At 35.6% G+C, this 12,191-nt stretch overlaps 1 protein-coding gene across 1 annotated transcript; it reads left to right on the top strand.

The window, feature by feature from the left end:
* The first annotated feature begins 9,515 nt into the window (after window positions 1-9,515).
* On the top strand, window positions 9,516-11,808 carry LOC120255657 (BTB/POZ domain and ankyrin repeat-containing protein NPR5-like). Its single transcript, XM_039263430.1, is given in 3 exon segments — window positions 9,516-10,034; window positions 10,149-10,394; window positions 10,397-11,808. Coding segments are annotated over 3 exon segments (1,491 nt in total). The 5' UTR covers window positions 9,516-9,548; the 3' UTR covers window positions 11,156-11,808.
* Window positions 11,809-12,191: the final 383 nt, after the last annotated feature.

Raw genomic sequence — 12,191 nt, 5'->3', positions numbered from 1 at the left:
ACGCAAAGCTTAACTCTATTGTTCGTAAAGCTAGCACTAATGGGGAATTCAAGCAAGCAAATATTTATCAAATAACACATTAGTTTTTATTTATAACTGATCATGTTATTTTATTATTTCTCCTTTACTATGTTGGTTATTAAGACATCATAAATATGTCATTACATAAACACCAAGCAAGAGAGAAATTTAAATTTTTATATTATTATTTTTGTGTTCAACGTTCAAAATTTTCTACTCCGACATTGTTTATTTGATTCTTTTATGTATCCTTATAATTTTTTCTTTATATATTAGAATTTTAAGTCAACGATTTTGTTAATTTGTAACATTTTGTGTATGCTAATTTTTATAAATAATCGCTGGAGGTTTATATTTAGACATATGAGGGATTTTGTTCGATTTCAGCGGAAGTGCATAATCTTACAATCTATAATATTTTATTATATGCTAGCTTTCATAGATAGTTGATTATGTGCTTTATAATATTTTTTTTGTGACTTTTTCCTCAAATGTGATTTTTTATACATTATAAATATGCCATTTGCAATAAACAAAAGTTAAAATGGAAAAGCATGCGTTTATAATAAAATAAGTAATGTTCATTAAATATATTTATTTTGTAATTTAGAAATTTAGCTTTAACTAATACACAAAATAGTGAAAGTGACACTTATCTCTAAAATAAAAAAGATAATGCATTATAATAATAATAAACCATATTTGTCATAAAACGAATGATATGTACCTTTGAAAATAACCAGTGTTGATTAACTATATATGATTATTTTCATGCCTCCATCCATGCCTTTTGAGATGCTGTTTTTGCTAAAACTATCATCATCTTATAAAATGTGTACTTGTCTGATGTATACATGAATAACTTATCCACGTCAAGGTCCAACATGTATTGCATACATCAAAAGCCAAATTAGCATACATTGACATTTTAACATATGTTTAATAGTTGAAGAAACTAAAATGAATAAAATTATTTAGTTAAGGTATAGTAAAAAAACATTATTTTCAATTGAAAGTAAAAACAAATAGTAATATCTTATTTAGAGATTAATAATAGTTTTAAATTAAATTCTTAATCCATATTTGAAATTTTTAAATCAAAATTATATATATATATATATATATATCAAATTATTATATATATATATATATACACACACTTTTTAGCCTACTGTTTTCTTAAGAACAATTGGCTCAAACTCAGTTGAAGAATCCTAAGAGTATTTTCATATATATAAATTGTAACTCAAAACCACTTGTTTAAAATACTCAAATCTCTCCCTTATTTTGCTCTTTGTCTAAATAGTTTGCTCATGTATATTTTGTGGGGTTTGGCTCCAATCCAATATCTCTCTTTTTTATTATTTTTCAATGCGTGTTTAAAAGTTTGGCACGTGTGTAATTTATATTTTTAATGACCAAAATTTAAACTTGGTTAATATCTTTTTTTACACAATTATTTTCATCATAATATAACACTTTCTAAATGCCGACATTAATTTATGTAAAAAAATAATAATAAGGATTAGATCAATAATTCTTCAATATATCTTAACAACCTTTTTTTTTTCTTCCTTCAACTAATAATATATATAAAGATCATCCGGGGATGTCCACAAAGACGTCCTCAGATTTAAAAAAAGGAAGAGTGAGAGCAAGGATGAGAGAGATAGGCACATCTTGGTGCATAAACAGTGTTATGAACAATGCTTGACCATGGTACTTGGTTCCTTAGGATTGTTCTCGTGTCCCTCTGTAGTTTTTTTGGATTTACACCTGTAGGACTAGTAGAAATGAGTTTGGATACTGAATTGATTGAACAGTTGAGATAAAAATACTATGCATCCCATTGTTCAATATGCAATTGTTTATAAGTACAGTAATACTGTTCATTAAAATAGTGAACAACCATTGGATTAGAATCCAACGATGTCCATCAGCGTTCATAAATTGTAAATCTATGACCGTACATAAAGGATTGATCTTTTATATATAAAAAATTTAATAAAAAATAAATAAATTTTGTTGAATTTTGTGAAGAGAAAAAAATAATAAAGTTTATGTTTTTAAATGCAAAATCAGTTTAATTGATACAGTAATAATAAAATTTTATTTTTAAAAAGTTAAAAAAATAAAGAAAAAAATAGAATAAAATTTATAAAATTTTAGCACATGAAAAGAAGATATTAATCCAATTTAAATTTTGAGTAATAAAAGGATAAATAATATTTGTCACACATCAAATATATATTAAAAAATAATGAAAGGAAGATGCATTTAATTAGGACCAACCCTATTTTGGTTATACCCAAGTAAACTTATCTATTTACATACATATGAACTTGCTAGAGAGAAGAAAAAATGTTTCTAGGTTTGCAACTTTGCATTACCATATTCACCCAAGATAAATAGTTGAAAAGAAACCACCTCAAAATTACCTTGTTAAGTTGCATAGAGATTAAAAAAGGTAAAAGAAGAGTGGTAAACCAGGCAAAAATGTCAGTAATGTCTGTCCGAGAGGTCATGTAAAAAACCAGTGAAGGTTTCAGTGTGTCTGAAAACTGCCAGTAAATTAACCAAAACCAACTCAACACTAACACCACTACTACAAAATCTGACCTAGTCATGAATTGTTACCATACGGAACAAAAGTGCAAAAGTAGGGGGATGGATGGAGGAAAAAATGAGAAGAAGAACAGATGCACGTGTAAGTGGAAATGAAATGGGGACTATGAGTGGACTGGACACAGAGAGAGAGAGAGAGAGAGAGAGAGAGAGGGTACGGAGTAGGAGGATACATACCCATCATGCATACTGAGAGACAGCAGCTGCAGAGGGGAGGACTGATAGATGGAGTGGGAGTTGGGTGTTCTTAAAGTAGGGGAGAAGGAGAGGGAGAAGGAAGAGTCAAAACACTTGAAAAAGGAGGGATGGGAATGAGTAGTCACAGGTCACTTCACGGCAGTCGAATCATAAGACAGTCAGTGATGAGTCAATCAATGGATTGTAGTGAGAGAGCATCAGAGAAAGATGGAGAGGGAGGGAGTTGGTGATTTAAAAAAAATATATATATATATATATATTTTTAATTTTTTGGAGGGAGTTGGTGTTAATATTGAGGAGGTTACTAAGTATGATTTGATTTGGTTTGAGGGTGGTTTTGGGAGGCGGGAGTTCCAAGAACTGAGAGTAGGGATGGAAAGTGATAGTGACGCGGAGCACGATGTTTATGACTGCTAGACTTTTTCTTTTAACCTTGTTCTCATTATTATTGTGCTGGTTTCTCTGTTATTATTTGCCTTTATGAGTGAATTAATTAATACACGAAATTAGTTGCATGTTTCTGAAAAGTATTGGTGGTTATGTGAATTAATAAATTTTCAAATGATAAGAGTTTTTTAAATGAGTGTGCTTAGAAAATTGAAGTTATCAAATTATATCTAAAGAAAATTAGAATAATTATCTGTAATCAGTTTATGATTTATTTAAATATATTTTAAAATTTTATTATAATAAAATAATATTAATAAATATAGTCATTATTATGTACATTCAATATCCAATAGCATAAGAAAATCATCTTCTACGATGTACTCATAGTTTTTTTTTAGTTTTTTTTATTATAGATTTTCTACGACAGTGTGCTTTTTTATTTTATTTTATTTATTAATTTTATTAATTTTTACACATAATTTATTGTCTGTGAAAAAATTTGTAAAATACATGTATTCTTTAAAAACATTAGTATATACACACACATGTGCATATCATAAATAATATACATCTCACAAGTAAAGATCACAGATATAGAAGTTCAAAATGATAAATATGATACTGATTCCATTTTAACCTCTAAATTATTCCTGAACTATCTCAAATCTCAATAGGATTTATACACAAAACTCATCCCCAAATTTTATAAGAGTGGGATCTCGATTTGTCAAAATTCTCATTCTTTTTTCTTGTTAATCTTAATATAGATATAAAAATTATAATATGATAAGTATATATATGTGTATGCATATGCATGTTATATATATATATATATATAATATTGAAAAGGCAAGTCTCTTCCATGTCCTTGATATTACCATGCTATAGTATTGATTGAATTGTTTATGTGGTATTTAAATATTATTTAGAGAAATAAAATTCTTGTAACGGTTTTGTATTATCTTTTTTCTTCTTGCCCCCTTGTTTTAATTTATTTGAAACAATTTCTTGACTTCATTGACAATTTTTAAAGAAATAAAGAATTTTGTAAAAATTTTACTTTCTTGTAATAATGTGGTCATAACATGCTCTCACATTAAAACAAAAACAATAACAAACAGTATAACAATAATAAAATGTAAGTGACAAAATTTCAACTTCAAGATATATATATGGTTGAAAAAGTGGATTAATCACAACTTTGTTAAAAGAAAAAGAAAATCGGTACAAAAACCACAATAAATAGGAGTACAGAAACTCAAAGATGATTACAGATACCAAAAACAAATCCACTGGGAGTGGATAAACATATATAAGTTGATATAGATAGAAAAACAAAAACAACACACTAAAAAGGCTTCAGGATGATGACTGGTGTGAGGAGGCTAGAAATTTGCGCTCCTTGGAGGTGCCATTAATGATTAATTGGATGCATTAGGCAAGGGCGACGATGTTGGGTGCTATGTTATCTGGATCACTTGAGATCCTAGAAACTCATGGTTATGCTTAATAGTGCTGATTGAATCCTCAAGCTTAAATGGCTTTGCTTCTAGCACTACAAACATCCACATAAGAAAAGACATTGATAAATTATAATCATAACAATGACTTGGCGACAGCTAATTAAAATTTAATATAGGTTCATTTCATTTAAGCCAAATGTTCCAAATTATAATTTGCACTAATAAATTTTACATCTCACTGACCTACAACGGCGGAACTAGGATTAGTTGGTAGGGGGCTGAAGGCAAAGCGTAAAAAAATAAAATATCCAACAAAGTACAATTATCTCCGATAAAAATAGTGTGAAGATATAACAAATTTGAATATATATATATATATATGAATTTACATCCTGTATGGACATTCATAGATAAAAAAATTTCTAAACATCCAATTATCAGCCGTTGAATCACGATCCAATGGGTGACATTGATGAACAGTATCACTGTCAATTATACTGTTCCAAACAGTAATTACTATATGCGTTACTATAGAAACTACTGCTCATCAATGTTAATCATTGGATCGAGATCCAACGGTTGATAATGGACATCCATAGATTTTTATCTATGGACATCCATAGAAGAATGATCCTCTCTCTATACATATAAACATAAACCACAATTTGAACTATTGCTATTGTCAGTGAAGAATGTATGAGATATTTGAGTAAGAGGAGGTAGCTACATTTCTCGAGTTTTATATTTTCTGAAAAAGTTAAAATCGATCCCTCTTAATATAAACAACCAAACTATAATTTATTTGTAAAAACTGTAGTATATTTGATATACCCTGTCATGAACTAATTTTTTTGTAAATTTTTTAAATTAAAATTAAATTTAAAAAATAAATTGAAAAGCCAAATTCACAATTGTATATGGCACACCCTAAACCATTCCCACTAACCATTCAAGCATACCATGTTTTATATAGAAAAACATTTAAATAAAAAATCATTACATTATTTTAAATATAAAATAACGATTTATTTTTGAATACCCTCTTTAAGAAGAGTAGGTTTGTTGGAGAGGTCTGTTATACCCAGTGTTTACTGTAGATTACTATAGCCCATTTCTATAGATTTTTCGACCACATTCAGTAGCGACTCGATCCCGTAGCAAATCGGTTACCGTAGCGACTTGTTCCTGTAGAAGCTTTGGGTTTTGATAGAGGCTCTGTCATCGTAGTAGCTCGTATCTTATGCGACCGAAAAATTTTTCCCTTAAAACATTTCTTCTTCTTCTTTTCTTCTTCTCTTCTTCTTTCCTTGTCTTGGCCGAACCTTCCCATTTTCTTATTTTTTTTCCGGCGAAGTTTTCCGGCGAACCAAGCATCCTATCTCTTCCTCCTTCACCATTGAGCTTGGTAAGCATAGATTTATGGTTTTATACCGTATTTATTCTTGTATTTTCCTTGTTTTAGTTTTTTTTCAAAACCTAGAATTTCTCCATGGATTTGCATGTTTATAGGTTTAAATTGAAGCCATTGAATTGTTGATCTTGTGTGAGAATGTTGTAGAAGAAAATTTGTGATTTAGAGTTGTAAATTGGGAGAAAAACCACGATGATAGGGCTCGGGTTTCTTTCGTAGCATTTCCGAGGTTACTGTAGCACCGGCAATCTTTAGTTGTTTCTTTGATTTCTTTGGATTAGATTGAAGCTAAAACCCCTAGGAACTCATTGGGAACCTTTAAACCTAGTTTTGAGCTAATCTTAGGATCGAATTAGGGTGGTTTGTTAGAAAACTTAGGGTTTTTCTTGTTTGTTTGTTTTTGCTAATTTTTGTGGTGTTTTGTTATGCTTTGGCAAGGAGAAGAAGTCTTGGCTCGAGGCAAAGGCTTAGCCGAGGAGTAGCTTGCGAGGAAGATAAATTGCCGATCCTGTGAGTGGAATTATTTAGCATAGCTTTATTAGAAGAATGCCAATAGCTATATATATATATATATATATATATATATGCATTTCATGTTTTAAGTAAGTTTTATTGATTTATACTTGTTTGGTAATTTGGTGAATGATAATTATTGTTGAGGCACAAATTGGATGTCTCTTTTTGGCTTTTTGTTTTGTTATCGTGGAAATTGTGATTGATATATGTATCCATGAGTTTGTGAAATCTTTATTTTTGTTTTGAAACTTGAGTTTTGTTATGGAAATCTTTGATTTGGTGAAATCCTAGGCTTGAAGCAAATTTTGGATTGTTGAAAGGAAAAAGGATTTCCATGTTGTTGCTTGTGTTGGGACTTTGCAAATTATTTTGTGTTAAAAAGTTTGGGCTTTGCTTATGTGTTTTATCTTGTCCTCGTGCAAATGGCGAGGTATTCTTGATTTATGATCATGGATGGATATTGTACTCCCGAGTGGAGTTGTATTTTATTGTGGTGATTGTTTTGGTGATATCCCTCTGCAGTGGGCGGTCTTCACGGCCCGACCCTATTGAGGTGGCGTGTCGGCCGGCTGATTACTACGAGGGCCGTTCGGTGGGAGTGTAGAGCCACGGCTGGATATTCATCGAGTAGCCGAGTCACCAGCCGGTGAGCCCGATGGGTCAGCGTCAAGGGCATGAGTACCTTGGCGGCTCCCGAACCCTAGCCATGGCCACGGCGAAGGTTTAGAGAGTTTTCTAGACCATGTTATGTTGGGTGAGTGTTGGGTATTGTGTTTATTTATTTCAAACCCATGATATTTTGTTGTTTTACTTGTATTTAAAACCATGTTTTTATAATTTTTTTGTGTTGTAAACCCTAGTTGGGGTAAAAAGGGTTTTTCTTGGTATTGTTATGTTGTTTTTACTTCTTTTAAAGACTTCTATTATGCATGTTGAAGTTTCTAAACTAGTATTATTTTTGTAAAAACATGTATTTTTGATGATTTTGTTATTATTTTTTCTTTGTTGGTGTATTTTTTACGCTAAGGTTGTGCTAACCTCCCCTCACTCGAGTAACTTGAGTTACTCATCCCTCTTCTTCCTCCCGATCATTGCGGGTAGTAGGTGTGATGTGTGTGGCGGATCTTGGGCATTTACTACTATTCTATCATCCGTTGTATTTCCTTCGGTTCATGTATGTTGTTGTTGTCATGGAACATGTTATAAGACCTATGGATCCACTAGTGTGTAGAAAACTTGTTGCATGGTTTAGTATTTAAATACTCTTAAACTTACGTGTATTACCATTTCCCTCTAGTTGTTAGGGTTGTTTCTCGTGTATTTTTGTGAACCCTATGTATTTTTACGTGATCCTATTGTTGTTGTTATTCATCGTCGTTGTGTAACATTGTTTTTTCTCGTTCTATATCTGCGATATGTATATTGTTGAATTCAGGGTGTGTTGATTAGCGCTCTGCGGCATCCCGAGGGTTGAGTGGCGGGGTATCCCTCCTCGGGATTGCTGCGGCGATTGTCGCGTCCCGTGGGCCCGCGGGTCGGGGCGTGACAAGGTCCCTCTCACTTCCTTGGTTCCGCCTTTTGCTGATCTACGTCTTTATATCAAACCTTCAAATGGCCCAAAAATAAAATAAAGAGCGCCAATAATTTATCAAATTAAACATATGCCTAAAAACAATTTTTGTTGTTGTTTTAAATCAAACCTTCAACCTCTAGCCTCTAGGTGAAAAGGGAAACGCAATACTATTTTTTCTGCAGAGCAGAGGTGATTAATAAATATTTTTTCAATTTTTTTTAACATTTATACGTAGTACCAACTTCATCCTAAGGGATTGTACTCTTAGTCTTCATAATTAATTTTGGAATTTATAAATTTATGAATTACTTGATACTTCTTAATTTGTTATGACATAAATGTTTTTTTGTCGAATTTGCCATTAACTAGCTGTCACTTCTTGTTGAACAAGTTATAAACATGGGGTTTTGACCTAACCCACTTTTGAACTAAACATGCTTAAATCAAACATTAAAATGAACTATTTTCTGCTGGCTAATCCTAGATTGAACAACTAATTTGAAACCATACAAAAATTGAACCTTATTATTATTATTATTATTATTAATTAAAAGGAAGAAAAACATATTATTATTAAAAAGGAAGAAAAACACAATAAGAAACGTAAAAAGCCGACACGGCCATAAACCTGACTGAGAAGCTATGCGTGTAGATAGAGAGAAGCGTTTCTGATAGATAGGCTTCTTTCTCTCAATGTATTTAGCAGAACCCACACCCAATTAATGAATGGGGTCCTGCATTATTACCCAAGTATACTGTATACACTATGCCCGTGTATATATATATATATATATCTCTCTCGCTCTCACTACTGCCTATATGCGGGACCCACGAAATGAAGTGATAAAAAAATATAGAGAGGGTGGGTCTATCGATCCACATCAAGCAATTGACACTAGAACTGAATGTGTCCTCTCTCCTTCCTTCACCCCACTCTTTTGCTTTCATCAGGGAAGCTGTCTGTCCCTTCTCTCACCTTCCCTTTTCTTTTATTTAACTCTTTAAACTCACTGTTAATCCTCTGATCCAATCCTTAATTATTTCCTCCACTTTTTAAAATATATATACCTCAGCCGCCCAGCACAGCCACCCAAATTGCTCGCTCTTTCTCTCTCTCTCTTTTCTCACTTTCTCTCTCTAGAAAAGAAGAGAAGATTGCTGAAGCGAGAGGATAAAATTTTTTTCCAAACCAACCAACATACCAAATCCATCATGAGTTCTTCGCAAGGGCATCATCATCATCATCATCATCATCACCTCCCAATCTGATCAGCAACCGCAGCAGCAACAGCAACAGCAGCAGAGGAGAGAGAAAATAGTGAAAGAGCACTTGGGAGAGAGTGGTTTCAGGATGAGTGGCGGGCAAGACGAAACGCTGAGATCGCTCTCACTTGACTACCTCAACCTTCTCATCAACGGCGAGGCGTTCAGCGACGTGACCTTCAGTGTTGAAGGTCGGTTAGTCCACGCCCACCGCTGCATCCTAGCCGCTCGAAGCCTCTTTTTCCGTAAATTCTTTTGCGGCCCTGAACCACCACCAGGGCTTCCGTTTCTCGACCGCGGCGCTCACCGCTCTCCATCGACCTCTCCGCGAGGTCGCACTAGCCCTGGCGCTGTCATCCCGGTCAATTCCGTCAGTTACGAGGTTTTCTTGCTGCTGCTCCAGTTTCTTTACAGCGGTCAAGTCTCGGTCGTGCCTCAGAAGCACGAGGCTCGCCCTAACTGCCCTGACCGCGGCTGCTGGCACACTCATTGCACTGCCGCTGTCGATCTCGCTCTCGACACTCTCTCCGCCGCCCGATCCTTTGGTGTCGAGCAACTCGCTTTGCTCACCCAGGTCCGAAACTAGGGTTTATCCCCAATTTGCTACCCAACCATGGGTTGTTATATTTTATGCAATTGTTTATTGGGAAACTAATCATGATATGTATGATGATCTAAATGCCCGCAGAAACAGTTGGCTTCGATGGTGGAGAAGGCGTCCATCGAGGACGTGATGAAGGTGTTAATGGCGTCGCGCAAGCAAGACATGCACCAACTCTGGACTACCTGCTCGCATCTCGTTGCTAAATCCGGCTTGCCGCCGGAAGTCCTCGCGAAGCATCTCCCCATCGACGTCGTCGCCAAGATTGAAGAACTCCGGCTGAAATCCTCCCTCGCTCGCCGCACCTCCACGTTCATGCCTCACCCTCATCACCACCACCACCCCCCATCGACGTCGTCGGCGCTGGCCCAGCTGAGCTTGAGGACCACCAGAAGATCCGCCGCATGCGCCGCGCTCTCGACTCCTCGGACGTCGAGCTCGTTAAGCTTATGGTCATGGGCGAAGGGCTCAACCTCGACGATGCGCTAGCTCTCCACTACGCCGTTGAGAACTGCAGCCGTGAGGTCGTGAAAGCCTTGCTCGAGCTCGGAGCCGCCGATGTCAACTGCCCCGCCGGCCCCGCCGGCAAAACCCCTCTTCACTTAGCCGCTGAGATGGTCTGCCCCGACATGGTCGCCGTTCTCCTCGACCATCACGCCGACCCCAACATCCGCACCGTCGACGGCGTTACCCCTCTCGACATCCTCCGTAGCCTCACCTCAGATTTCCTCTTTAAGGGCGCTGTTCCGGGGTTATCCCACGTCGAGCCGAACAAGCTCCGGCTGTGCCTCGAGCTTGTTCAATCCGCAGCTATGGTTTTATCAAGAGAAGAAGCTAGTGGTGGTGGAAGTGGTACTTATCCTTCAATGAATCCAGAGTCTAGTACTTGCAACAATGCGAACAGTAGTAGCAGTAGCATGGTGAACCTCAGCTTGGATTCAAGAATGGTTTATCTGAATCTTGGAATGGCTGCTGCTGCTCAATTGGGGTGCAAAATGAATGATGGTAATGATGATGATAGTAGCACCAACAGGTCTCAAGGAGGTGGTTCCATTGGCCCTTCTTCCATGTTTTCTCCCCATGACTTCCCTTAGCTTGTAAGCTCCATCATCAACTGCTACATATATATATATATATATTTTTATATAATATTTATACCTCTCTACCTTATATTTCAACAATGGGTGCATGGGAGGAGGCAGCTGAGTTAACAGCAAGGCAAAGAGTGGAGGTGATGATTTCTACTTCTTTAAATTCTTTCAACTATTTCAATTTGGTACTGTCATTGGGTGTCTCTGTGATTTTGTTCTTCTACATTTCACTTTTGTTGGAGTAATGAGGTGGTCATGTCCGTCCACATTGGATTTCTTTTTTTCTTCTTCTTGTTTTATTTGTTTACTTAGCTTTTTTTTGTTTCCTTCATACTCTGCCTTCTTTGTAGTGTGGGTTTCTCTATATTGTGCGTTTTGGATGAATGGGGTGCACCAGCATGTGAGGGATTTGAAGGGGGAGACAAGGAGAATCTAAGAGATGAATTATCTTTGGAGATATGCAGGTCAATCTTTCTCACTCTATTTGGCCTGGCAAAACCCCTTTTTGCTTCTCCTCATATCTATATATGTTATAGACTTTTCTTATGTTTAAGTGTCACTTATCAAACGAGTTATGGTCATGGTCTCACCTCTCCATTCCTGTCTCCTGACCTCTTGCAGTTATCTATATATGACGGGTTTATCTTGCTCTTTTATGGGTGGTTGTGTTAGTGTAGCTATACTTTCTGCTTTGACTAGTAATGGCAGTGAGACCATTTAAGGAGCTGTGGGGTGCCCCCTCCCTTAGCCCCAATGTCTTTAATTGGTTTCTTCTTGGGCTCCCTCCTAGTGTTATTTTGCACATCCTAGTGAGGCAAATGAGCTGTCTCATCCTACAACAGCCTTCTTTAGTGCACCATTGTTTTCTATTTCTTCTCCTATATGGCTGTTCATGCAAGACGGTCATCTTTCTGTCCTTAAACTTATATTATAATATTTAAGCACAAAGAGATGCTGCAACTGTGGACAAATAAATCTCTTGTCTTGCATGAGTGCAACACACTGAGTGTGACCACAAGACACTATCCAAAGTTGATAG

The sequence above is a fragment of the Dioscorea cayenensis genome, unplaced genomic scaffold (assembly GCF_009730915.1).
Source record: "Dioscorea cayenensis subsp. rotundata cultivar TDr96_F1 unplaced genomic scaffold, TDr96_F1_v2_PseudoChromosome.rev07_lg8_w22 25.fasta BLBR01001123.1, whole genome shotgun sequence".
Lineage (NCBI taxonomy): Eukaryota > Viridiplantae > Streptophyta > Magnoliopsida > Dioscoreales > Dioscoreaceae > Dioscorea > Dioscorea cayenensis.
Note: the sequence above shows the minus strand (reverse complement) of the source record. Positions and strands in the feature narration are given on the sequence as shown.